This window comes from Cucumis melo, chromosome 8 (genome assembly GCF_025177605.1).
Source record: "Cucumis melo cultivar AY chromosome 8, USDA_Cmelo_AY_1.0, whole genome shotgun sequence".
Classification (NCBI taxonomy): domain Eukaryota; kingdom Viridiplantae; phylum Streptophyta; class Magnoliopsida; order Cucurbitales; family Cucurbitaceae; genus Cucumis; species Cucumis melo.
The window spans coordinates 11,704,398-11,730,340 of NC_066864.1; the positions used below are offsets into that span (position 1 = coordinate 11,704,398).

General features: G+C 32.8%; 2 protein-coding genes and 1 long non-coding RNA gene across 3 annotated transcripts; 2 read left to right on the top strand and 1 right to left on the bottom strand.

The window, feature by feature from the left end:
• The first annotated feature begins 287 nt into the window (after positions 1–287).
• LOC107991415 (uncharacterized mitochondrial protein AtMg00810-like) lies at positions 288–677 on the top strand. The gene has a single exon (XM_017046319.1). It carries the CDS (start codon positions 288–290, stop codon positions 675–677), a length of 390 nt encoding a protein of 129 aa, XP_016901808.1.
• A 1,371-nt stretch (positions 678–2,048) lies between these two features.
• On the bottom strand, positions 2,049–8,090 carry LOC103495827 (CDPK-related kinase 1). Its single transcript, XM_008457501.3, has 11 exons — positions 7,626–8,090; positions 5,719–5,849; positions 5,333–5,374; positions 4,767–4,875; positions 4,566–4,644; positions 4,180–4,476; positions 3,979–4,091; positions 3,228–3,335; positions 3,080–3,142; positions 2,725–2,892; positions 2,049–2,534 (listed from the first exon to the last, which is right to left on the bottom strand). Exons 1-11 carry the CDS (start codon positions 8,088–8,090, stop codon positions 2,397–2,399), a joined length of 1,713 nt encoding a protein of 570 aa, XP_008455723.1. The 3' UTR covers positions 2,049–2,396.
• On the top strand, positions 8,045–9,386 carry LOC127150583 (uncharacterized). The gene is made up of 2 exons (XR_007822992.1): positions 8,045–8,194; positions 8,369–9,386. It is a non-coding gene; the product is annotated as an uncharacterized LOC127150583 (long non-coding RNA).
• Positions 9,387–25,943: the final 16,557 nt, after the last annotated feature.

Genomic DNA, 25,943 nt, shown 5'->3' on the forward strand with positions numbered 1-25,943 from the left:
GGAGCAACCAAAAGGATTTGAGGATAAAATTCATCATGACTATGTTTGCAAGCTAAGAAAGGCTTTATATGGCTTGAAGCAATCGCTAAGAGCCTGGTACGTAAAGATTGTAGAATTTTTTTATTGAAAGTGGCTTTACAGTAGATTCAGCAGATTCCAGTTTATTTGTCAAAGCTCAAGACTCAAAGGTTGCAATTATATTAGTCTATGTGGATGATCTAATCATAACAGGAGACCACATAGAAGAAGTTCGACAAATAAAGTAGAATCTACTAGTCTGCTTTGAAATGAAGGAACTTGGAGAACTAAAGTACTTTCTTGGACTAGAGATGGAGTACTCAGAAAAAGGGTTCTTTCTTGGACAACAAAAATATATGAAGGATCTTCTACAGAAGTATGGTATAAATGACTGCAAGCCAATATCCACACCAATGGAGGTTAACAAAAAGTTCTACATGCATGAAGGCAAAGATCATGCAAATCCAACAATGTACCGTCAGTTGGTAGGTAGTTTGATTTACCTTACCTTAACAAGACCTGATATCTCATACTCTGTCGGAGTTATAAGTCGTTACATGCAGAAACCGAAGAAGCCTCATCTTGAAGCAGTTCGAAGAATTTTAAGATATCTCAGAGGAACAACTGAATATGGCCTTTTATATAAGAAAAGGGCATAATTGCAAGTTAGTAAGGCTTCTGTGATGCTGATTATGCAGGAGATTATGATACACGATGATCAACTACTGGGTACTTGTTTAAACTTGGTTATGGAGAAGTTTCTTGGTGTAGCAAGAGACAAACAACAGTTGCCTTATCTACCACAGAGGCAGAGTATAGAGCCGCTATGGCAGCACAAGAGAATATGTGGATAAAGCAACTAATCAAGTATTTGTGCCAAGAGATTTATCATGCATCAATTTTATACTATGACAACCTATCTGCAGTTCGCTTAGCTGAGAATCCAGTCTTCCATGCAAGGACCAAGCATGTGGAGGTACATTATTACTTCATTAGAGAAAAGGTACTTCAAGAGGAAATTGAAATGAAACCAATAAAGACTGAAGATCAAATTGCAAATATTTTCACGAAAGGTCTACCTACAACCAAGCATACAAAGTTTCTGCAACAACTCGGGATGATTGAAACACCAAGGATAGTTAGTGTTGAGGGGGAGTGTTAAAGTATATAGCAACACTAACTAGAGTCTTCTAGAGATATTAAATGAGTAGATTAAAATTCTAGAATTATGTAAACTAAAGAAGAAACCTATAAATATCTTGGATTTTTTTAGGATAAAGAATTCTAGAGAATTCTTTTAGATAAGAATAAGAGAGAAATATCTAGAATTATGTAAATAAATATCTAGAATAGGTAGTACTCTAGAGAACTTTTTTGGCTTGGACTCCAAGGAATTCATGCCTATAAATAGAGGTGCAATCCTCATTTGTGGATCAAGCAAAATAAAAGAAAGTAAGCAAAGTGAGAAAGAGAGTTAGTAAGAAACTTTGAGTGAAAGTGAGTGAGTGTTTTCTCTAAAGGTGTCAATCATTTGTAAATTCTCTTAATAAAACTTTCTTTCTTCCAAGTGAGTGTCTCTTCATTGAGTGCCAATTTCTTCAACACTTAATACGATAATAACGATGTTTATTTAACAGTTTTTTAATCGATGATTTAGCATTTTAATGAGCTTGAGGAGAGATTTTAGTGTTGGAACTTTGTGAGATCTTATACTTTTAACTGCTATTCGTCTTGACTGGTTGTTGAGAAAATTGATGTAAAAGGGAAAAAATGGGAGTAGGCATGTGAAAAAGATAAATGTGTTTATATGAGTTTATTTTCAAATTGATTCTTTCCTAACTTAAGATAAATGCATAGAAATTGATCGTTTTAGTGTTGGAACTTTAATATGGTTAGCTTGGACATGCTCGAAAATGAAAGAGTTTCTCGTGTTTATTTAAAGTTGTGATATTTAAGAAGATGAATAGGATGAGATTGAAGAAATGAGGATTGCATTCTCACAACATTATACTAAAACAACTAGACCAAAATTGTCCATAAAAATTACTATATTAAATTAAGTTACAGAGCATTCCATAGCCAACAAAAGGAAATCTTTGAACATCAAAGACTTCAGTCAAAGCTTAAATAGATTTTAAGTTACTTCAATCTGACATGCTACACAAAAGTCTCTATAATCTTAATTCGAACTAACCAAAAAAGAGAGAATTGTTTGAATATGAAAGAAAACATTTTGTTGTCTCTCACTATTTGCGTGTGCAGTATATATTAAAAGCAGAAGTTCTCGATGTTGTGAGTCAGGTTTCGTATCAACTCCTTGACCACTTTGGCAAGGAGTATTGGCAGAACATCTTCTTCGTTTAAAGTCTGAATCAATGTCAAGTCTTCTTGTTTGTACTTGGGGGGACTCCATTCAAAAGTTTAATGAATCCCATAAAACTAAGTTTGCCATCTGAGGGTCTTATCCATTCTTGAAGAACTACTTGAAGTGGGACAGATGGTGCCAATCCTAGTTCCTAGGGCAAAAGAAATCAATTTCGATAACGATTAGACTATTTTTACGTAGATTACCATATTAAACTTTTCAAGATGGAGAGAGAGAGAGTCAATATGAACATGTAGAAGATTAATTGTTTCGATCTTCACCGTGAAATTATAGAACTCAATTGAAAAGAAAAAAAGATTTTAGAGGGGGAGAGAGCATACTGAGGCAAGTTCCTCTATCATAATTGTTCTGTTTCCATACTCTTCAAATAGATCATAAGCATATCTTGCATGTTGCTCCCAACTGTCCATGCCTTTTAACTGATGCACGCTTATGGCAGCTGCACAAAATTCTTCAAAATCTAACCTTCTATATTGTGAGGAACTCACCTGAAACATTCATAATTGAATCATCACCTTTTGTTTCCATTTTCTCGATATATACAATCCCGTTTGACCATAATTGTGTTCAAAACATCAAGCTTCTGAACACAACTTATGCCTTTTTTTGAAACAGAAAAAAAAAATGAAAATGTTATCATAACGAAGACTAAATCATAATTGTCACGAGTATTACCATGTCGACATATTCTATCACCCCTGAATCGTTCATTGCATCAGTTGAAGCTTTCATCAAAGCCTGTTCATGTAATTCCAACAGTCAGTAAGAAAATTTCAATATTATTGTTCTTGAAGAAACTTGAGGTAATGGATTAGGAGCTGACCATCTTAAAGTTCTGCAAAGAAATGAACCCGTTTTTGTTCGGACCTAAGAGATCAAATTGTTCTCGAAGATAAGCAAGCTGCACGAAGGATAATGTCTTTGCAAGAGCCTGTCAGAATTGCAGAACTTTATTCCCATAGTCCCAGGGCTTCCATAGCAAGTCTAAAATGTTTCATAGGCAAAGTATACTACACTTTTAGCATGGCTCTCCTTTTGTGATCAATGAAAAATCATCTAAGCTTTTGAAATAATTACCAAATGAGCTCGAAGCTAAGTTTACATAGGTTAATTAACCAGCCGAACTATCTAACTCACACTTTCCCAAAGGCATCAATTGGTAGAAGTAACAACTCAGACTAAGGATTAGGATCAGGATTTGAAATCCGAATTGGCTCCTAATGCTTCCCTTGCATACTTGTCCTAAACTGGTTCTAAAAGTAAATACTATTTCCATGAACCAACACGTGGTCTTTTAGTATATTTTGTCTTCACTTACAAGCTTCTTAGGAAAACTTCCTGGAAGTGGCTCAATATAGAATTGTTTCAAACTAAGCACACTTAACTTTGAAATCCCTGCAAAGGTGCACATTGGTGGTTTTTAAGCGTTTCTTAACCATACTTTATATCATTAGGATCTCACTTATTCAAATACGACATTGATTCATATATATAACTCTCCTAAACTTGGGTGTTACACTAAGGACCTTAGTAGTACCTTAATCAAGAAAATTATAAACTTAAAAAATACTTACATTTAATGCTAATTTACGCAAAGATGATGAGTAGATATACGCTCTAACGAGCTTATAAACTATCATATCCAATGGAATCTTGACATTAGGATGATTTGTCAACCAAGGATGACCTACGAAGAAAATTGGGATGAAAAGCATTAGACAAAATTTATAGCCACTGTCCTTGAGTAAAAGTATATTTCACTTCAATAAACTTACACAAAGCCTGAGCAGCAGTTAGTCTTTTATGTTGGTCTTTATGCAGTAATCTTTGGACAAAGTCTTTTGCATCAGGAGATAAAGATGGCCAAGGTTCATCGTCAAAGCTTGGATCTTCCCTTAACACGGTTCGAAATATACCAGATTCGGTCCTGTCCCAGAAAGGTCTGCTTCCACATAAAAGAATATACGCAATAACACCGATACTCCACATGTCCGCTTCGGTCCCGTATGATCTCTGCAGGACTTCAGGAGCTACATAATATGCACTGCCAACTATATCATTCAGTTTCTCATCTGCAAGATTTCAAATAATCAGATGTCAACTTCTAACCAACTAAAAGAACAAAGAGGAAACATCTCATGGCTCAAACGGTAGGTTTGACCTGGATTTACATAATCTGAGAGTCCGAAATCAATAACCTTTAGTGTTGAATCTTCCTCCTTTGTTGTGAAAAGAAAATTCTGCAACATGCAATTAACCATAAAGAAACAACCGCAACATATCAAATGCGTATGTCATCTCGGCTTCTCTTAAATAGATTTATGTAAATTGTTTCAATCTGATGAGGAAGAACTAACCATACCTCTGGCTTGAGATCACGGTGGACGATGCCTTGGAGATGACAGAAGGCGATCGCGCTTAAAACCTGAACTAAGACCGTCTTAGCATCTTCTTCTGAGTACATTCCACCTCTAAACAATTCAAATATTATCATCAGATCAGCAACTAATATATCTAAAGACATAACAAAAATTACAAATCACTATAGCCATCTTGAATCTACACAATTTTGAGTTTTGTAAAAATAAATTTAGTTTTTGAACCTAGATGGAAAGGACAGCCGACAGTAACCACTAAACTAATGATAAATATTAATAATTAAATAGTTTTGTTTATATTTGAAGGAGTTCGAGTCCCTAGACCTATGCTAAATCCATCAGTGTTTTGAGAGAGATAGCTTGATTTGCAATTGGAATAGTGGATTTTTTTTTTTAATGGTTTTTTCTCTGATTGGAAGGTTTTTTACGTTAATTTTTGTGTCCTAATTTTATTTTATTTTTTATTTTTAATTTCTATGTTTATTCATGCAATATTAGTGAGAGGTTTTTTTCGATACACAATTGAATAAAAATTAATGAGAATAGATACCTCAAAAGCATCCGATCGAGTAGTTCGCCTCCTTCGCATAACCTGAAGAACATGAAAAAAAGTAGGAGGTAATCAAAGAATTAGCAGACAAATCTTATACAATCCAATCTTTAATCGTTGCCTCAGACTAGCATACAATGTTCATGTGGCCAAACATATGAGGCAACTATGTTAGCTTAGTGATCACGGGACAAGTCGTAAATCCACAAATCTTTAACATCGTATGCTTGAATCATGGCGGTCATCGATCTAATATTAAATAACCTACAAGAGTTTTGAGATGTCAAATATTATAGGGTCAGACATTTGTTTTTCCCAATTAGGTGACCTCGCGATTATAGAATGAGAACAAACGAAAATAATACAAGACATTTGCAAGAACTTACTCCATTATTATGTAAACATTAATATCGTCTTCAAACGCTCCATGGAACTGCACTAAGTTCTTGTGTCCATTCAAAGCCTGCAATATTTTAACTTCTCTTTTCACATCTTCGACCGCTATCGTTGTTGTCATCTGTAGAGAAAACAATGCATGATCTCCAAAAGACACATCAACTCACTATTTAGTTAACACCGTTAATAGTGAAACTACTAATAGTTTTGAATATATATATATATAAAGTTTAAACATGAAACATACATTATCGTAAAAGTTCATAGACTAAATATATGCAACTATATTCTATTGTGAAAGCACAAGATTTAGACCTTGAGTTCTTCGTATATGCTGTCATAATTCTTCAATTTCACACTAAACCTACCATCGTTTGGAACAGCCATTGGGCAAAAGTTCATCGGAAATATATAGTCCACAAAGTTAAAAGAAAAAAAGAAAAGAACTAAAATAGAGTATCCAATAATCAGTGGTAACCAAAAGAAATAGTTAAATTTAAATTTAAAAATGGAATATAATTTGAAGTTAAGAGTTTTGCTAACTTAACTGACATACAAATGCATTAGTGATTGACAAATCCTCTCATCTCCATTGTAGTCAAACAAAAAAAAAAAAAAAAAAAAAAATTAAAATCTATTTGCCTCTAAATTCTGTATACGAGGTAGATTTGGTTTAGTGTATAGATGCAAACCAGTTTAGCACAAAGGTAAATTGATACGCACTTTTATCATAACAAATAAAAACATTTGCAATGTTGTTCTTTTTATTAAACAATTTACCTCAAGTAAATTAATGAAAAAAAAAACTTTAGGGTACAGGAAAAAAAGAAAAAGAATAAAAAGAATCAATTAATCATTCAAGGAAAATGGTTAATAATGACAAATTTAATAAAATATTTACAAAATACAACAACATTTCATATTATATTAATGATAGACATTGACATATTTTTTATAAGTCATATTAATAATCAATAATAGAAGTCTATCGGTATCTATAAAATTCAAAATTTTGCTATATGTTGCATTTAAAAATGCTCATTGTAAAAAAAAAAATGTATACTATTAATTTTTTTAATAGAAATTAGCCATATATTTCGATCTCTATATTATCAAAATTTTGTTTTATTTCAAAACTAATACTTGAACTTCAAAAGCATTAATTTTACCTTTAGTTCTTTTGAAGGAGTGAATAATTTGGTTTCTTCATTTTCATATTAATCTAATTTTTTTCCATCCAACTTTTAGCATTATAGCTTCCTTCACAAAACTTTTAAAATGGCGTTTATAAATTTGTAGTAAAGAGTTTTTAATGTTTTTTTTTTTTTTAATCAAAATAGGAATACAAATGGTAACTTTTTGAACCTAACATACCAACACGAACAAAAGACATTTACTAATATGAACCTTCCAAAATTACAAGGATAAAAAGAGTTTGATACATCCACGACCTTTTTTTTTTTTCCCTAAACATTTAAAAGTTTGTATTAAGATCCATAGTCATTCTAGATTATGATTTGGGTAATTATAATATGTAGCAATTTTTAGAATAATTATTAAGTATGTAGCAATATTTTAAAAAAGTTGCAAATATAGCAAAATCTATCAGTGATACACTTCTATCGTTCATAGACTCTTATCGTTTATCAGTGATAGACCAACATTTGCTGCATGGTCTATCGGTGATAGACTCCTATCATTGATAGATTTTGACAGATTTTGTTATATTTACAATTTTTTTTAAATGTTGCTATATACTTAATTATTTTGAATATAATTACTTTTGTACTTTGAAATTCATTAAAGTTCATCTATGATCGCGAGCACCCCTAATTTCAGGTTATAAACTCCAACAATTTAAGGGATATAAACTTAATAGAATAATAAAAATACAAACCTTGGCTTTAGCGATGATCTTCACGGCAACATTCCGACCCTTGAGACTTCCCTTCTTGGCTTTAGCTTTGCAAGTGAACCCAAAATGGCCGCGCCCTACTTCTTCGCCAATCTCATAATTCCCCACAAATTGCTTCGAATATCCAAATTCTCTATTCACCTCCACTACCTCCCCCTCCCCCTCCTCGTTTTCTGGAATCGCCACTTGATTCGGCTTACCGGACCCATGGCGTCGAGCCAGCAGTTCCTTGATGTGCTTTGCCGGTGACGGCGGCGGAAACGGCCGGGAACGGGAACGCGAACGGCGCTTTGTACCCACTGACGGCGAGTTCTTGAAGACGCTCGACAGAGGACTCGGAGTGAAGAACGGCAAATTGGGAGTGGGATTTCTTGTTTGTGAATCGGTATTGTCCTCCTCGCATTTCGCCTTTGGGTTTGCGATCACCTTCGCCTGGCAAATTCCCATGGATTTCGAACCCTAGGGGCTGTAATCGAAGAGGGGAAGAAAATAGGAGAAAAATCAAATCAATGAGAAAAAAGAGCTTCATCCATGAGACAGAAACATCTAAGGTACTGTTCAATCTGTTTGTTTAATATTCTCTGATAATGGCAATGGCTGAGGAGAAATCAATGCCAAGTAGAGAAATGGAGCAAAATTGGATTAGACTATAGATTATAAAAGAAGAAGATGAAGAATATTATTGTTTTTGTTTATGGTTTCTTCTGGAATGTCTGTGCAATTAGGTAATCCCAACAAGAATCACTACTACAAGACAAACAAAATGGGAGCAGAAATCAAGGCAGAGAACAAGCAAGAGGGAAACCTGAACAAGTTTCTGAGGCTCAGGTGAGACACAGAACATAAAAACAAAATGCTATATGTTACGTTGCAACTTACAAATTTAATACTCAATTTTTTAATGTTTCTCTGTCTCTTACCTTTTAAATTATTGCACTTTGGAAAGTGTTTGAAGTGCTGGTTGGATAGTATAGTTGATAGGTTAAAATAGTTTCAGTTAATACAAGAACAAAGAGGGAAAGAGAGTATGATTAGGAAATGGTAAACACTAGAACAAAGATGGAAAGAGAGGTTGATTATAAAATAGCAAACATTTCAACAAATAAGAAATACTTTAACAAATAGTAGGTGGGAACCAAAGACAAAGTACATTATGAAGATTTCAAACTCTTTCTCTGTTTGTGGGTTTGGTTTTTATATGCTCATATATTCTTTCATTTCTTCAAAAAAAAAAAAAAAAAAAAAAAAAGGAAAAAAAAGTATTTAGGTCATGTAATGAAGTTGTGATGTCTGGTGTAAACTCCTTAGACCAAACAAAACCCCCACACCTAGAGCCAAAGAGTTTGTTTGAAATGATTTTTGGATGATATATATTGTCATTCTAACACAATTATAGAAGTTTTAAGGTTTGTAATTATAATGTAATGATGTATACATCATTCAATCATAAAATAAAAAAGGTGGAAAAGTGAGGAAAATAGTTACCAAAGTTAGGCAACACATAACATCTCCACTTTCTCTTCTTTTTGTAAGCTTTATATGTGATGACAAATGAATTATGTTTTATTTTAGTAAGGTGAGAGGAGAATTTGTGTTTGTGAAAGGAAGAAATAAAGTAAGAATAATAGAAGTGGGGTTGGGGTTTGGTTTGGATCCTTCTATTCCAGGCTGTCTTTTTTGGGCCATCACAAAAACCAAGAAAGAAATAATATAATTCAATTTCTTGCTTCTCCTTTGTAACAAGATGTATATAAGATTTAGTTTATTCAACTGCCTTTGTTTGTATTATGAGCTTTTCAGACCGATTCTTTTCTCTTTTTCTTTTGTGATTTGAAAAGCTCTTGATCTTATGTGTTTTCATGGATTTGAATGTGAATAAGGATAATGGAATTGTCTAAATTTGTCAATTACATTTCTTGGATAACGTTTATTATTATTTATTTATTTTAAATTTATGATGGTCTTCTCTCAATTTATTTCTTTACCTTTTGCATCTTTTAAATAAATGTTTGGTTTTATTCTTCAAATTCTCAATACAGAAACAAAATTTTAAAAACAGTTTACTATTTAAAGGTTTAATTTTCAAAAATTAAAAACAAAAAATCAAATTTCTGGTTTGGTTTTTTAAAGTTAAAGATTAGAAATATCTCTTCCACCTTTTGATTTCTTTTTTCTTTTTTGTTAACATTTAGGGATGCCTACCACAGAAATGGGTTTAACAAAATCTAATAAGTGTCACGTATAGATTTTGTGACACTTATTTTTATGTTTATATATTCCTGATTAAGAACTGAATATCAGTGACAGTTACTAAAAAAATTCATACATAAATGATTAATTACAATAAATTATTGTCAACAATTAACAATTAACAATTGCTAACAACATAATTTGTTATTGTCAATTTTACTATGACATGATATCATTATCATCAATTGACTAATTGACTAATGTCCATTGATGACAACTATAAAATGTCAGAAAAGAATATATAGTAACATTTTTTTTAAGCTGCTGAATTTCATCATCAACTAATTCCATTTTAATACAAAATTGGTATAAATATAAAATTGAACTTTTATATATACAAATGGAGTTGACAACGTTTTTACGAAAAAACTAAATACAAGAAAACTATCAAATGTCTTCAAATGGGTAAATACAAGCAAACTACTAACTAAAACTTGGTAAAATTTTGCAAAGAAACTAAATGCAACAGGATATTGTCCCAAATAAACTACATTACAAGATATTTTGTTACTAATCAAAAGTCAATTACTTGCTTGATAGTTTCTCGATTTCAATGAATTCACCTAGTAAAAACACAACCTACCTTTTAGAGTTTAACTCAAAGTTTTAAGATCTATTAAAGCTATTAAAGAGTGTAATACAACCCACGATTATGTAAAAAGTTCCTAGAGCAATATAACACCTAAAATTGTGAACACTTGGAATTCAAAACCTAATATTGGTCGGACGATAAGTTACAAAAGCAATTCTAAAAAGAAGTTTAAAATAGAAAATATATTATAAGCATTTCACATCCTTTGAAAGAAAACAAAATCAATTCCAAGAGCCTTTGTAACATAAGTTACATGCATGGGCAAGGAGTAGATTATAATAGTCCAGGGTTATAATAGCCTGCGTTTTGAGCGTAGATTATTATAGTATGAGTTTGAGATGCATACTATTATAGTGTGTTATTATAATCTATGTTTGGGGTGCAGATTATTATAGTCCGTGTTATTAAAATATATGTTTGGGGTGAAGACTATAATCTAGGTTTTTCATTATTTTTTTGCCTACTTATATATTGTAAATGAAATACACATTTTTTAGGGGTTTTTAAAAAAATATAACGCTGCATAGAATAATTTCGAAAACGAAAAAAGCCAAGAGACCCACTGTGTAAAATACAAAAAATGTCCTGTTAACCACGCCGTCAATAACGTGCGCGTAATATATTTGCGATCGTTTAGATTTGGTTATTGTTTGGTACGTGATCGTTTAGATATGACTACATTTTATCTTTTCAATTCTATCGTTTAATTTTGTTACACGATCGTTTAATTTGGTTACACGATCGTTTAAATTTGATCGAACCTGTAATGACCCGACTCCTTATACTGAGCCGAAGTCATTACTAAATGTAACTAACGTGATTTAAGTCATAAAGTTTAGGGAAAACAAATAAAACCTCATAATTTTATTTATAAAATCAAATCAGGGTAATGTGCAAAATATAAATAAAAATTTAAAATCTTACTCGGGCCCTATCTACTTTTAAAGAAATGGAATAGTAATTAAGGAAAAAAAATAAAACTCAAGTACTAAATGTCTAAAACGGGGTGTAAGTGGAAGCAGAAATCCCTATGGCTCGCCACGGTCATTTCTGGTCGTTCGCCAGCTTGCCTTTGCCCCTACCTCGGCCCCTATCTGAAAAACATGACATGGAGAGAGTGAGTATAAAATACTCAGTAAGGAACCCACTACTAGTCCCACTAGGTGCCTGTTAGCTTTCTATTAGAGTCTTGAAAATTGTACCCGATCTCTGGCACATTCCCGAACACCTACAACACGCGCTCCCGTAGGAACGAAAATCTGGTCTTCGGTGTCCCGGGGGAGCACCTAGGACATACTGGTTTATAGTGAACCCGGGGAAACACTAAGACAATCGGGCTGCGAGGATCCCGTCGAATCACTCGAATCATATCTATATCCATGCTAGACAGGCGTCCCGTCGGGCCACGCAGTCCTAAATAGGTGGTGATCCCAAAGGACACCCATGCAGGTACGACTCTAATAGGCTAAGCTAACAGGTACCCTAACTATAGCATACATATACATAACATCATCATGTAATCATATCAGTCTAATCATCATCTCACATCTCATCACAATATCCAACATACAGTCATAACAAGTCATGTCATCACATTACCATCCATCATATAACCACATCATCAGTCACATCATGTTCTCATTAATTTACATATGTTATACAATCTAGTCCTTAAACATGCATAACTGGAGATGTATGCGGTCTCATGGTTCTAATCATAGAGCTAGTAGGAGAAATCTCTTACCTGGGAATTTGCTCAACGAGTTCTAAAATCACGCCTTCCAAGCAGCGAGGTCCTAACTGTTTAATAAAGCCAATTTTCATAATTAATTCACCAAACGACCCAAGACCCAAAAATTCAGTTGAGATGACTTACCCTAGGTCGAGGTTGCAATGCTTGAGCCCTTACTGAAGAAATCCAACACTCCAAAAATTAATTGGTCCAAGAAGTTCCTTGAGAGAAATAATTTAATTTATTCCAAATTAAATTATTTAGGTTAAAAAAATTTAAGTCTTGGCTGGGTATGCTAAAAATCCAATCGACTTACCATAAATAGGTGGGACATGAACCAAAATAGTCTTGGCGGCTCAAAAAGGTAGGCGGCTCGGCTGGGAGTAGGGAATTTGGCTCGGGGATGGCGCACGGCTCGCGCGCGTGCTCGGCTGGAGGGCGGCTCGGCTTCTTCGTACGCGGCTTGAGGAGACGCGCGTGCTGCTGGCAGCTGGCGGCTCTGCTTTACACGGCGTGCGGTCGGCTGGAGGCACAGAACAGCTGGGCACACGACTCGGGTCTTTGGGTCGGTATGGATCAACTGGGGTCGCGGGTCGACGTCCGTTTCGCTCAGGGGTAGGCGACGCTGCTCGGTTACGCGACGGAGGTAGCGGCGACTGGCGATGCTCCACGGTGGGCGGCGTCCCGCTGAAGAATGACGCATGGAAGCGGCACAGACGGAAAAGGTTCGGCTTGGGATTACGAACGGCGACGCACTCCGACCACCCACGGCTACCGGCTCGGACGACGATGCTTCAGCTTGGAGTTACAAACGGAGACGGCGGGCGGAGGCTGCGGTGGCGGCAGCTAGGGTTAGGGTTTGCTTTTCCTTTTTCTTTTTTCTTTTCTAAAGAAGAAGAAGATGGTGGGGTGCATGGATCTCAATGGCTTTTTAAACACCAATAATTGTCCAAAATTATTTTTCCCTCTCCTTTTCCTTAATTTAAACCACCCAAAATCAATTTTCTCTTTCTTCACCAAATCCCACCAAATTTTCTTTTAAATTCTAAACTCAAACAATCACAATAATCCCTTTATTAATATTTATATATTTTTTTTTTCCAAACAAAGTATCACATTATCTTAAACCAAAATAATTCAATTTTTTCTCTCCCTTCCACTCAAATATCTTATCTTCAACAAATAACCTTACCAAAATTAATTATCCAATTAAAGAAATTATTCTATCCTCATACTTAATTAATTTCACCACCAAAATTTCATTAATCAAGATTTCTCAATCACGTCTAAAGTTCTAATAACTGCACTTAAGATAAAAAAATAAATTCTAAATTTTGGGGCGTTACAGAACCCAAATCTAAACGATTTTTTTTTTCAAAATTTGGTACATGATCGTTTAGATTCTCTAATCGATAATTTATTTTTTTTACATGATCGTTTACTTTTTTTTACACGATCGTTTACATTTGGCTATTTCAATCTAAATGATTTTTTTAAATTTTTTTTACATGATCGTTTACTTTTTTTACACGATCGTTTATGTTTGGCTATTCTAATCTAAATGATTTTTTTAAATTTTTTTACACGATTGTTTACATTTAGCTACTCCAATCTAAATGGTTCTTTTTCAAAATTCTTTATACACGATCTTTTAGATTTTGCTATCTTTTGTATACAATCGTAGAAAAAAGAGGAAAAGACGAAATCACTTCGAAAAAAAAGGAAAAGAAGAAATATGATGGAAAGATTAAACGATGTAAAAAAAGAATCAGAAAAGAAGAAAGACGATGGAAAGAAATCGCAACAGAAAAAAAGAAGAGGGAAAGAATAAATATGATGGAAAGAAATCGCAGTAAAAAAAAGAGGAGAAAAAGAAGAAAAACAATGGAAAGAAATCGCAGCAGAAAAAAAAGAAAAAGAAGAAAGACGATGAAAGAAATCACGAGGAAGAGAAGAAAGATGGAAGAGCAAACCTGTAATATTTAAAAAATGGCCATCTTTATGTGTTTTGTTGGATGCGCCGTAAATAGTTTGGTGTTTTGTTATATTTATGAAAGTTTTATTTTTTAAAAAAAATTGGTTTTATTATGTTTTGTTAATTAGGATCTTCATTTAATAAATTTAGTTTTAATACGAGTTTTTCACTGCAAATCAAGAAATATGGATGATCCTTTTATATGTAATTTTATAAATATGATGAAGAAACTATCAAAATTGGACATACATCTCATAGACGTAATTAGGTTTTCAAATTTTTACGTAATTTCAGTTCGTGTTTCTACCAACCTTATATCACTTCATCTTAAATTAAATTATCAATTTTTATAAGTTACCATTTGTTTTAGGTTAATTTTCATAAATGTAACAAAACACAAAAAAATTTACGGCCTATGTAACAAAAAGCAAAAGGTCATGAAGCTAGCATAATATTTTCGTAATTTTCAGATTTGCCCTTGAATATTGCGGATGATTCGCCTCTTCTCTTTGTTCTTCTTTACGATTTATTAATCTTCTCTTTTCAAATTCCTTTACGTCATCTTCTATATTTTTTTTCTTCTATTTTTAAATGATTCATTCTTCCGTTTAAATATTTTATTTCATCTTCATCGTTTTTCGCAAGATTCTTTAAAGCTACTTCACCTTCTTCATATTAAAAAATATCAAGATCGTCTAAATATCATTTTGACATTATTTAAACGATCGTACACTATTGTCAATACGATCGTTTAAATTTAAAGCCATTTTTTTATCATTTTTTTAAAAAAATGCACGACGTGTTGATATAATCTAAACGATCGCTTACCATAGTCAATACAATCATTTAATATGGTTAACACGATTGTTAGATTTAAAGTCTTTCACCCATCGTTTAAAAAGAATTACACGATCGTGTGGATATGACCAAAATGATCACTTACCATAGTCAACACAATTGTTTAAAATTGAAACATTTTTTCCATCGTTAAAAAGAACTACACGATCGTGTATAATGACCTTATAGATCGTATACCATTCGTTTAGACTGTAGTACACAATTTTTAGAAAAAGACTACTCATGCGTTCGTGTGGTCAACTAATCGCGTGTTGACTGAGACATTTTTGGTATTTTTCTTCGTGAGTCTATGAGCACATTTTTTGTTTCAAAAATTGTTTTATACAATGTAAATATTTTACTAGTTTGTTATATTTTTAAAAGATTCCATATTTTTTTATTATTTTCTTGCCATTATATTTAATCACATGGACTAATATCTCCAATTTTCAAATAATTATATTTTCCTCAAATGTCATTGAATAGAAGCAAGCAACCCTATAATTCAAAAACACACAATTTCATTGTTTCATGTATATTTATACTCTCTTAAAATTAATTAATTCTTATCATTTTACATACTTTTTATTTAACTACAAATTCTCTCTTAAAATGATATAGAAAAAAAATATTATACGAAAACGGAAAAATTATATTTCTTTAAATTAAGTATGTAAACTAAATAAGAAAAATAAAGATTTCAGAATAATTATTATTAAAACATAATTTGAAATTTTCTTCGGCCTTTAGGAGGGTTTTCCATTTTTTTAATACAGGATGTTAACTTCCTAACTAACTAGTTTAGCATTATTTTATTCTTTATTTTTTTTCAAAAATTCAAATGCCTCCTTCGAAAAATAGAACTTATTTTTATTTATTTTTCTATTTGAATCTGAATGTCAGCATTATTAAATAAAAAATTTACTACTGACCCATGTAACAAAGTTAGCTATTTTTTTAAATATTTCAGGTTTGTCCTTCTATCTTCCTTCTTTTTTTTTTTACTCTTCTTTTCTTTTCGCTGAGATTTCTTTCCATATTTCTTCATTTTCTTTACGTGGTTTAGATTTGGGTAACAAAATTTGATTTCTTTTTATTGTCTTTCTTCTTTTTTTTTTTTTCGTTTGCTGCTTGCATCGTCTTTTTTCTTTTCCTCTGTTTTTACGTTGTTTAGATTAAGGTAAGCAAATCTAAAAGATCGTGTATAAAAAAGAATCTTAAAAAAAAATCGTTTAACCAAATCTAATGTACCAAATTTTTTTCAAAAAAATCGTTTAGATTTAAGGGATTGTGTAGTTAAATCTACACGATCGTGTAACCCAATTAATTAAACGATCGTGTAACCAAATTAAACGATAGAATTGAAAAAATAAATCGTTTATATTCGGCTATCCAAATCTAAACGAACAAATCTAAATGATCGTGTACCAAGCAATAGCCAAATCTAAATGATCGTAGACCAAATATCTTACGCTCGTTGTTCACATGACATTTTTTGGTATTTTTCATAGTGAGTCTGTGAATTTTTTTCGTTTTTAAAATTGTTCTATACAGTATAAATATTTTGTCGTTTTATTATATGTTCTAAAACACCTCTTATTAATACCCAAACATTCAAATAAATTTTTTAAATAAGCCATAAGATTATAAAAATGTGATCATCAACCAAACTATATATAAAAAAACTTGTAGAAAATATTAGAATGACACTCATATGATAATAACGGCTAAACACTTCATCCAATGATTGTTTTTCTTCTTGTTTAATAGTCCATTTTTTTCAAAAATTAAAAAAATAAATGAAACCTTACTTGATTTTTTGGTAATAATATGGAAAATTTTATACACATACCACAAAAAATGATCTAATAATTATTAACCCCTAAAACAAAAATTACTGTCACAATTAGATGATGGGTGAAACACTCATTTTCATTTATGCACAAACCTTCATAAAAAATGATAACAATCGAATCAAAAGTTCACTTTACAACGAAATTCAAAATCAATGATAAAGAATTGAATAAAAAGAAAGAAGATGAAAATCGACCGAGTCTAACAAGTGAATGTCAATATCAATTTGGGAGTAAACAGCTACAAAACCTTACAAATCACTACTGATTACTAAACTTGAAATCCATAGAGGAGAAAATTAAAGATGTCGTGATGAATTTTGGGAGTAAAAGTTAGAGTAGCATCATAAAGAAGAGTGGTAGAATAGTAATCCAAAGCTACAACATAAAAAACAGTCTGTTTGATACAGTTTAGGGTTTGAAAACCTACCATTATATTAATTCATCAACCATTATTCAATCTACAAATTCATATTGGAATATAATTAAGAGGAAAATGTATATATAAATAATTGTAGCAGAGACAACAAAATCAGTAATACCCGTGTTAGACCAGCAATTGTTCATCAATACCAGAGAAGGAAGAGAGATTTAAATAAAAAGTGATAAGAAATACGTATGAGTTGGTTGTTTAGGGGGAACCATCTTTTCTATTAGAATTGGTTGTTACAACAGGGGTGACCACCTAGAAGATTATAAGTAGTTAGAGGAGAGAGGAAGTGGGGTGAGAATATTTTCATTTGAGTGGTATTTGTTGTGGCTCTAGAGAGAGAATTTCAGTGAGAGTTTTTGTAAATGAATTACAAATCATTTGGTTTATCTTTCCATATTGTAATCAGTTTACATTCCTATTACAATAAAATTGTTCATTCTCTTCTTGAGAATTTTGTGTTGGAATTGAGATCCAACAACCCGCTCCTTACAAAAGGCATTGAATTGAGTTTTAACAAAATTTATGTTCTCCTTCTTTAATTTCAAACCCTTGCACTAACTCTTCCCTACAAGTGGCAACCTAAAGAAAGTGTGCAGAACAAGAACAAAGGCATAATAAATTTTTTGAACCCATAAGTTTCATAGGAAAATTGCTTCAAAAGTTCTAAAAAGTAGTGAAAATAAATAGAATTGGCTTGCTTACCTTACCACAAGAAGCTCTAATATCCTAAGTAGTCATAGCTGAAATTCATCACAAAATGTTATTGGTAAATCTTTTGTAAATGAAAAACAACACCATACCACAATGAATTGAGAGAGATGAAATGATGGTGTTCTACAGTCTTCAAACTAAACCAATAATAGACTCTATCATACCCAAGACAACGTCTAGTCATTCTACCAATACATAAATGATGGTGCTGACATTCAAAAGATCTTGTGAAAGAAATTATTGGTAGCAAGAATAAGGCTAGGAAAATCACACAACAAGTAATGCAAATTTCAAATTAAATTTATCATATATTACACAAACCAAACCAAACAATTAGAACAACCCCAAAATAGAAACACAAAACATAAAAGAGAATTAAAACCGATGCCATACATGGACATGATAAACAAGAAATCTCTCTGTAACAATGAATCGGAAGAAAGAGATTGATTATGGGAGTAGAGAAGGGGATTGACTTAGGAAGAAAATAAAAGGGAAAAAATATTTATAAATCATTCAGCATACCAAACATTTCATCTTCTTCATGAAAATGGTTACTATTAGTTCATTCATCAAAAGTGTTACTACTAGTTCCTTCATCAAAGCTTTCTATACCTCTATGCAAGTTAGCTGACTCTCTCCATGATACCCCCATTTTGTGTAGGAGGGGAATATTCCAATAGTTAATAGATGTCGCTTCACACTCTCTAATGAGTCCCAATTTGAGTTCATACATCTCTTGCATGGACACCTTTTTCGTCCGTAATCATCGACTTGAAACTTTTCAACCTCTAAAACTTGGGTTGCTCCATTTCTATACTTAACCGAGAACTTATTCATAAGTTTCATCCAACTCTTGTCCATCGTTAAAGACCTAAAACATAAATAGATTTGATTAGTCGTATATTCCTCCTCTCAAACCCTAAACTTACTCCCTTGAATAAGCTATGCCCAATCTCCCAAACTTTTCACCAAAGCTAAGTTTAAACTATAGAGGCTACTATAACTACAGAATAGCCACCACAAACAACTTCAATCTTTACGACTTAACTACTTCTTCCAACATACTTTAAAAGCTACCTAACATAACTTCAAACCATCATAAATATTAACAAATTAAAAACTAAGTTTGCACTGAATAGACTACCATAACTAGATAAAATGTTTGGTATGCTGAATGATTTACAAGCTTCAATTGAACACAAAGTGGAAAAGAAAAAAGGTTTAGAGAATGAGATGTCGTTTAATATTGGGGTAGAAATAGAACAAGAGACAACAAACACATTTCAAAACTTATTGAATGAAGCACGCAGTAAGCTATATTCCAATTGTTCAGAATTTTTCTCCTTAAATTTTTTGGTTAAGTTGATGCATATCAAGGTTCTCAACACTTGGAGTAACAAATCCTTCAACATATTATTAGAATTGTTAAGAGCAACATTTTCAATGTGTAGTAGTACTATTATCCCTAGTTCATTTTACAAAGCCAAACAAAAACTGTGTGACTTGGGCTTGGGATACGGAACTATTCACGCATGTAAATAGGACTGTGTATTGTACTTGAAAGAGTTTGACTATTTGCAACATTATTCTACTTGTGGTGAGTCTTAGTACAAGGTTAGTCCTAACAAAGGGAAAAAATTATGCATAAAGTATTGCCCCACTTTCCGTTGGTACTGAAATTACAACACTTGTTTGTATCACAAGAAGGATCTGCTGACATGAGAGGGCATAAGGAGAAACATGTTGAAACAGAGGTTGTGTTGAGACATCCTGCTGATGCGAAGGGATGTGGATTTCCTAATTTTGCTTCAGATTCATGGAATGTTTGTTTGGGGTTAGGATCAGATGAGTTTAATCCGTTTGGTCATATGAGTACCTCATACAGTATGTGGCCTGTGGTGTTAATTCCTTACAATTTGCTACCTTTAAAATGCATGAAGAGTCAAATTTCTTAATGTCATTGCTCATACTCGGTTCAAGATCTCCTAATAGGAAAATTGATGTTTACCTTTAACCATTGATTGAGGAACTGAAAGAGTTATGAAATTTTAGTGTGCATACGTATGATTCTCTTACCGGCAGCCTTGTTGTGGACAATTAATGACTTTCTGACATATGTTGACCTATCCGAGTGGAGTATGAAGGGGTATCAGACATGTCTTATATGCATATATGCATGGGAGATAGATTGTAGTTTGGGATACGAGGGAAATATCTTTCATTGGACATCATCGCTATCTTCTAGAGAACCATGTTTGGCATAGAAGAAGGCTACATGATGGCAAGGTAGAGCGTAGGGCTCCTCTAGTGGTAATGAATGGACAATTATGAGTAAACATTCTTCGTTAAAAGATAAGAAAAGAAAGAGAGCTCTTAATTGGACGAAGAGAAGTTTTTTTTTTTAATTTCTTATTGATCGAGACTACTGTTACGTCACAAACTTGATGTAATGCATATTGAGAAAAATGTTGGGGTCTTTTAAATAATATAAAAAAGCGACAAAGTATTTACACTGTATAGAACAATTTCAAAAACAGAAAAAACCCAGAGGTCCACCGTGTAAAATACAAAAAATGCTCCGTCAACTACGTCGTCAACAACGCGTACTCAATATATTTGTGATCGTTTAGATTTGGCTATTGTTTGGTATACGATCATTTAGATATGACTACAATTTATTTGTTCAATTCTATCGTTTAATTTTGTTAAACGATCGTTTAATTTGGTTACGTTTAAATTTGGTTACATGATCGTTTAAATTTGGTTACATGAACTAGTTCCCAAATCTAAACGATTTTTTTTTCAAAACTTGGTACACGATTGTCTAGATTTGGCTAAACGATTTTTTTAAATTCCTTTGCTACACGATCGTTTATTTCTTTTATACGATCATGTAGATATGACTACGATTTATTTTTTCAATTCTACAGTTTAATTTTGTTACACGATCATTTAATTTAGTTACGTTTAAATTTGGTTACACGATCGTTTAGATTTGGCGACCCAAATCTAAACGATTTTTTTTCAAAACTTTGTACACGATTGTTTAGATTTGGCTAAACTATTTTTTTAAAATTCTTTTGCTATGCGTGATGGAATAAAAAACTAGAGACATGCAGCAATGGAATTTAAAGGATCATGCTTTACTCTATCTGTATCTAAACGATTTAGAAGTTAACATGCATCTACCATGCGATGAACCTAAATGAAGAGACATGATGGTAAATGATGTACTGACCTTTGTAGTTCTCAACTTCTTCTTTGATCCAAAACTTCTTCTCTTCTTGAAATCACGAGCAAGGACAACCACCAAGCTGACCTACTATTCTCAGGACCAAGAACGGAGTTGAGGGACTCGGTTATGCGAAGAGAATTTTTAGAGAGAGATTGGAGTCAATCGTTGAGGTGTTTTTAAGAGAAAACCTCTTTATTTTCTCATTCGGTAATGAGAAGTTTTATATGAAATTTACATGCAAATTTGCATGTAAATTATTTAATATCTTATCAACACCTAATCAATTCATTAACTCTTTAATGAAATTAGTGGCTTCAAATTCATAATAATTTGTCACATTTCACATTAACCGTTAATTAATAAAGTAATTAGCCAAAGGGGCATTTTGGTCATTTGACCAACTTAAGTGAAAGTCAAACTTTGACTTTTCTTAGTCAAAAGTCAACTTGTTGATTTTTCACTATTTTTTCCGTCTTGACTAATTCTAACCTCCCAATTATGAATCCGTATTCATTTTTCTAAAATACAAATCATATTTGAATATAAATCCGGTCAAAGTTCAAAATCTACATGTTGACTTTTGACTGTTTTCTAAACTTTTCAAGCTTTTAAATATGAATCTATATTCATATTTATTTAAATCATATTTAAACATAAAACCGACTTATATCTTATATATATATGTTGGTTTCTCTCTCTTATCTTTATTCGAACAATTTGAATTACTTCAACATACTTGTTCTTAGTTGAATCCATATGATCTAGTAGGGGAACCTAATGGACCTATAGATCATGGGCACCAACGATCCGAGACTAACTGGTTAAATTCTTTTAGACCAAAGTTAATCAACATTCGTTAACTAAAGAGTCATTCAACTAAAGACTCTTAGCTACACTCCCCTCACTATAGATATATTTCTGTCCACCTGATATAACCATGATAAGTAAGTTGATCCTTCACAGGTTGTTCGTAATCTTAGCTGGGTCAAAATACTGTTTTACCCCCGAGACTACATCTTGTTCCTTAAGACCCACTGATCCACTATTGAACAATTGGTTTAAGGTCCAACCTATAAACCAGAATCTTTCTCGGACCAATGAGAAGGTGGGGCTCCTTGTTCAAGACTTGGATTCAGTCCTTAAGGGAACAACCTATCTACTATCCCAGAAGTGGGTAGGAGTGAATTCCATCTTGCACCCTATGTCTTTAGCTATCCACTCGGTCTTACCCCTGAAATGGGAGGCTTATTGGGCCAGCGATGTTGAGCTACCCTCACCTATGCAGATTTAAGGATACTACCGAATGAATAGAAGTTCATAATTAGCTTAGAATTAAGATCAAGTTACCAAGGTCATCATAAATGAAATAGTCAGTTTATAGTTTACGGTGTTATAACTAAAAGTAACTACTTCGTGGTTCCAGTCTTATGTAGACTATTTACATAGGATACCCCCACTCTCATGTCTCTACATGAACGATTCAGGATTACCTCATTTGTATTAACTACAGAGCGGGCTGCATCCATAGTGTTTATCCAGAATAAGGCGTCCAACCTTATTCATACACTATAGACCATTTGGGCTATTAACTTGAATTTAATCCATGTTTATGTCTCCATATAAAGTTCAAGTATATATGACAAACTAGTAAATAGCCTGGGGACCTTAAAAATTATTGGTTTTAAGATTATAGTATTCAATAATAAATTTTATTGAATCAAATAACAAAGTATGAGTTTTAGGACACAAATTCCAACAATGCGGTCGTTTATTTTTTTATACGATCATTTATATTTGTCTACACGATTGTTTATATTTGTCTACACAATCGTTTAGATTTGGCTGAACGATTTTTTAATTCTTTTGGTACACGATCATTTAGATTTATTTACGAATGATTTATTTTGTTTTACGCGATCGTTTACATTTGGCTACTCCAATCTAAATAATTTTTTTCGATTTTTTATTTACGATTTTTTAGATTTTGCTATTTTTTGTACACGGTCGTTTAGATTTAGTTATCCAAATTTAAATGACGTAAAAAAAGAGAGGAAAAGAAGAAAGACGGTGGAAAAAAATCACAGTGAAAATAAAAAAGAAAAGACAATGGAAAGATTAAATGATGTAAAAAAGAATTAGAAAAGAAGAAAGACGATGAAAATATTAAACAACGTAAAAAAGAATAAAAAAAGAAGAACGACGATTGAAAGAAATCACAAAATCAGAAAAAACGATGGAAAGAAATCGCAGCGAGAAAAGAAGAAAGACGATGGAAAGATTTAACGATGTAAAAAAAACAATTGAAAAATAATAAAGACGATAGAAAGAAATCACATAAAAAAGAAGAGGAAAAGAAGAAAAACAATGAAAGAAATCGCAGAGGAAGACAATGAAAGAAATCGTAGAAGGAAGACGATTTCATCGCGAGGAAGAGAAGAATGATGGAAGGGCAAAGCTGAAATATTTAAAAAGTGACTAACTTTATGGGCTTTGTTACACGGGCCGTAAATAGTTTAGTGTTTTGTTATATGTATGTAAGTTTCCTAAAAAGTTTTGTGACAACTCGGTTAGTACGTTGTTGAATATCGAAGGAAAAACCAAGGATACCATGAATGCTCGGTTAGACCTAGAAGATTGAAGATAAGAAAAGATTTACACCTAGAAGTCGATAACAGATTGGTCAAGCCACATGCGAGTTACACGTTGACTAGTAGCAATTGAGTTGAGTTTTGCAAGTTCCTCAAATCAGTTAAGTTTCCTGATGGATTCGTTTCTAATATTTTACGATGTGTGAATGAAAAAGATGGAAAAACATAAAATCTCAAAATGCACAACTGTCATATTTTGCTACATCGACTTTTACCTATTGGTGTTTGAGCATACTTACCAGAAAATGTGTAAACTACTGTTACTGAACTATATAGTTTTTCTCGTGACTTGTGTGCAAAAACTATAAGAGTAAGTGATTTGAACAGATTGCAAGTAGATATCATAATCATACTTTGCATGTCGGAAAGAATATTTCCACCTGCCTTCTTCAACATTATAGTATACCTTGTCGTTCATTTACCATATGAAACCAAGGTTTCTGATCTAGTTTCTTACAATTAGATGTATCCCTTTGAAAGAAGTCTACACATTTTGAAAAAATTTGTTTGGAACAAAGCACGTCCTGAGGGGTCTATTGCAGAAGCATATCTAATAAATGAATCATAAACTTTTTGTTCGCAGTACCTAAGTGGGGTTGAGGCTCGATTCACTAGAGAAGAGCAAAATGATGATAACATTCCAGATGACGAGGTGATTGGTGAGTTCAAAATTTTCAAGTAGAAAGTACGACCATTACATGCGTTAACTGCCCGAACTCTATCATGGGAAGAAAATTGCCTCTTTCATTGGTACAACATCAACAATGTAGATGAAATATCAGAGTATCCCAAGTAAGCATTTCTAACCTTCGATTATTTAAGTATTTGTTAAGTAGTTATTAACTATTTGTTATACATTGTTTTTACACTAACTCATAATCATCGTCGTTAGAAAACATTTGAGGTTGATATGTCGACAAGCTCAAAGCGCTTATGATTTGCACAAAAGACATCAACAAGCATTTCTTGAATGGTTCAAAAATTAGGTATATAGCGTGCATGCATTTGATAACGATCTACATACTAACATATTTGAGAGTTTTGTATGTAATCAGTGTCACATGGATTTCAGGTTATAGAAATGTGTGAGAGAGAAAATATGTCTCATGATTTATTCTCACTTGTGATGGGACCTCACTTGACATTTGATGTTTATAATGGATGCATTATCGGTGGGGTGAGATTTCATACGATGAAACGTGATTCCCGACACAATACACAAAACAGTGGAGTCATGGTAATTGGTGAAAGTAGTGGCAGTGGAAGTAGTGACAGCAATTTTTATGGTGTTCTGGAAGAAGTGTTGGACGTTCAATATTCGATTGGAAGACGTGTTTGGCTATATAAGTGTAAGTGATTTGACAGCGACAGCAACAAAAGTCAAATGACACACGTGGAATTAAGATATAAATTAGTCAACACATCCCCTTTTTGGTTTGTCGAGGAACAGGTCATTCTCGCAACGCAGACACATCAAGTATTTTACCTAGAGGATCCAAAATATGGTACCAATTGAAAAGTTGTTCAAGCATTCTAGAATAAGCGTATATGGGACGTGTCTGAAGTGGAGGATGTTGAGAATGAGCAACTGAATGTATTGGAAATCATTTTCGGACATCGTGTGGATGAACACATTGAGGATGACACTTTGTGCAAGCCTGACGTTGATCCTATAGTGGTTGAAAGACTGATTGTGCATCATGTCGCTGGCGACTTCATAGACGATGATGATGAACAATTGTCACATTAAAGTGGATCAAGCAACGACGAACGATAATGTCGAATCACGTATTCACATATTTCAATAGTTTATATATTCGATTTGATTAAGTACTCATATTTGTTTAATTCATGTTTGTTTTTATGACCAGAGGTACTATGCCATCGTTCCTGAGCGGTTTCAAGGAGACAGATGCTCAGTTTCTTGAGTTTGAGGATCAGTTCAACAATGTGGGAGGGTCGTCCTCAATGGGCGACAATTGAGGTGAGTCTTAGTACTTTAACGATAATTGCGAACAAATAGATTATTTT

Excerpts from the sequence above, each read along its gene's own strand:
- LOC103495827 (XM_008457501.3), bottom strand. The coding sequence starts at position 8,090 with ATGGGAATTTGCCAGGCGAAGGTGATCGCAAACCCAAAGGCGAAATGC. Across the intron at positions 5,850-7,625 it reads AGATCATCGCTAAAGCCAAG|ATGACAACAACGATAGCGGT; the intron begins GTTTGTATTTTT and ends TTTTCTCTACAG. Across the intron at positions 3,143-3,227 it reads CTTTGCAGAACTTTAAGATG|GCTTTGATGAAAGCTTCAAC; the intron begins GTCAGCTCCTAA and ends TTACATGAACAG.
- LOC107991415 (XM_017046319.1), top strand. The coding sequence starts at position 288 with ATGAAGGAACTTGGAGAACTAAAGTACTTTCTTGGACTAGAGATGGAG.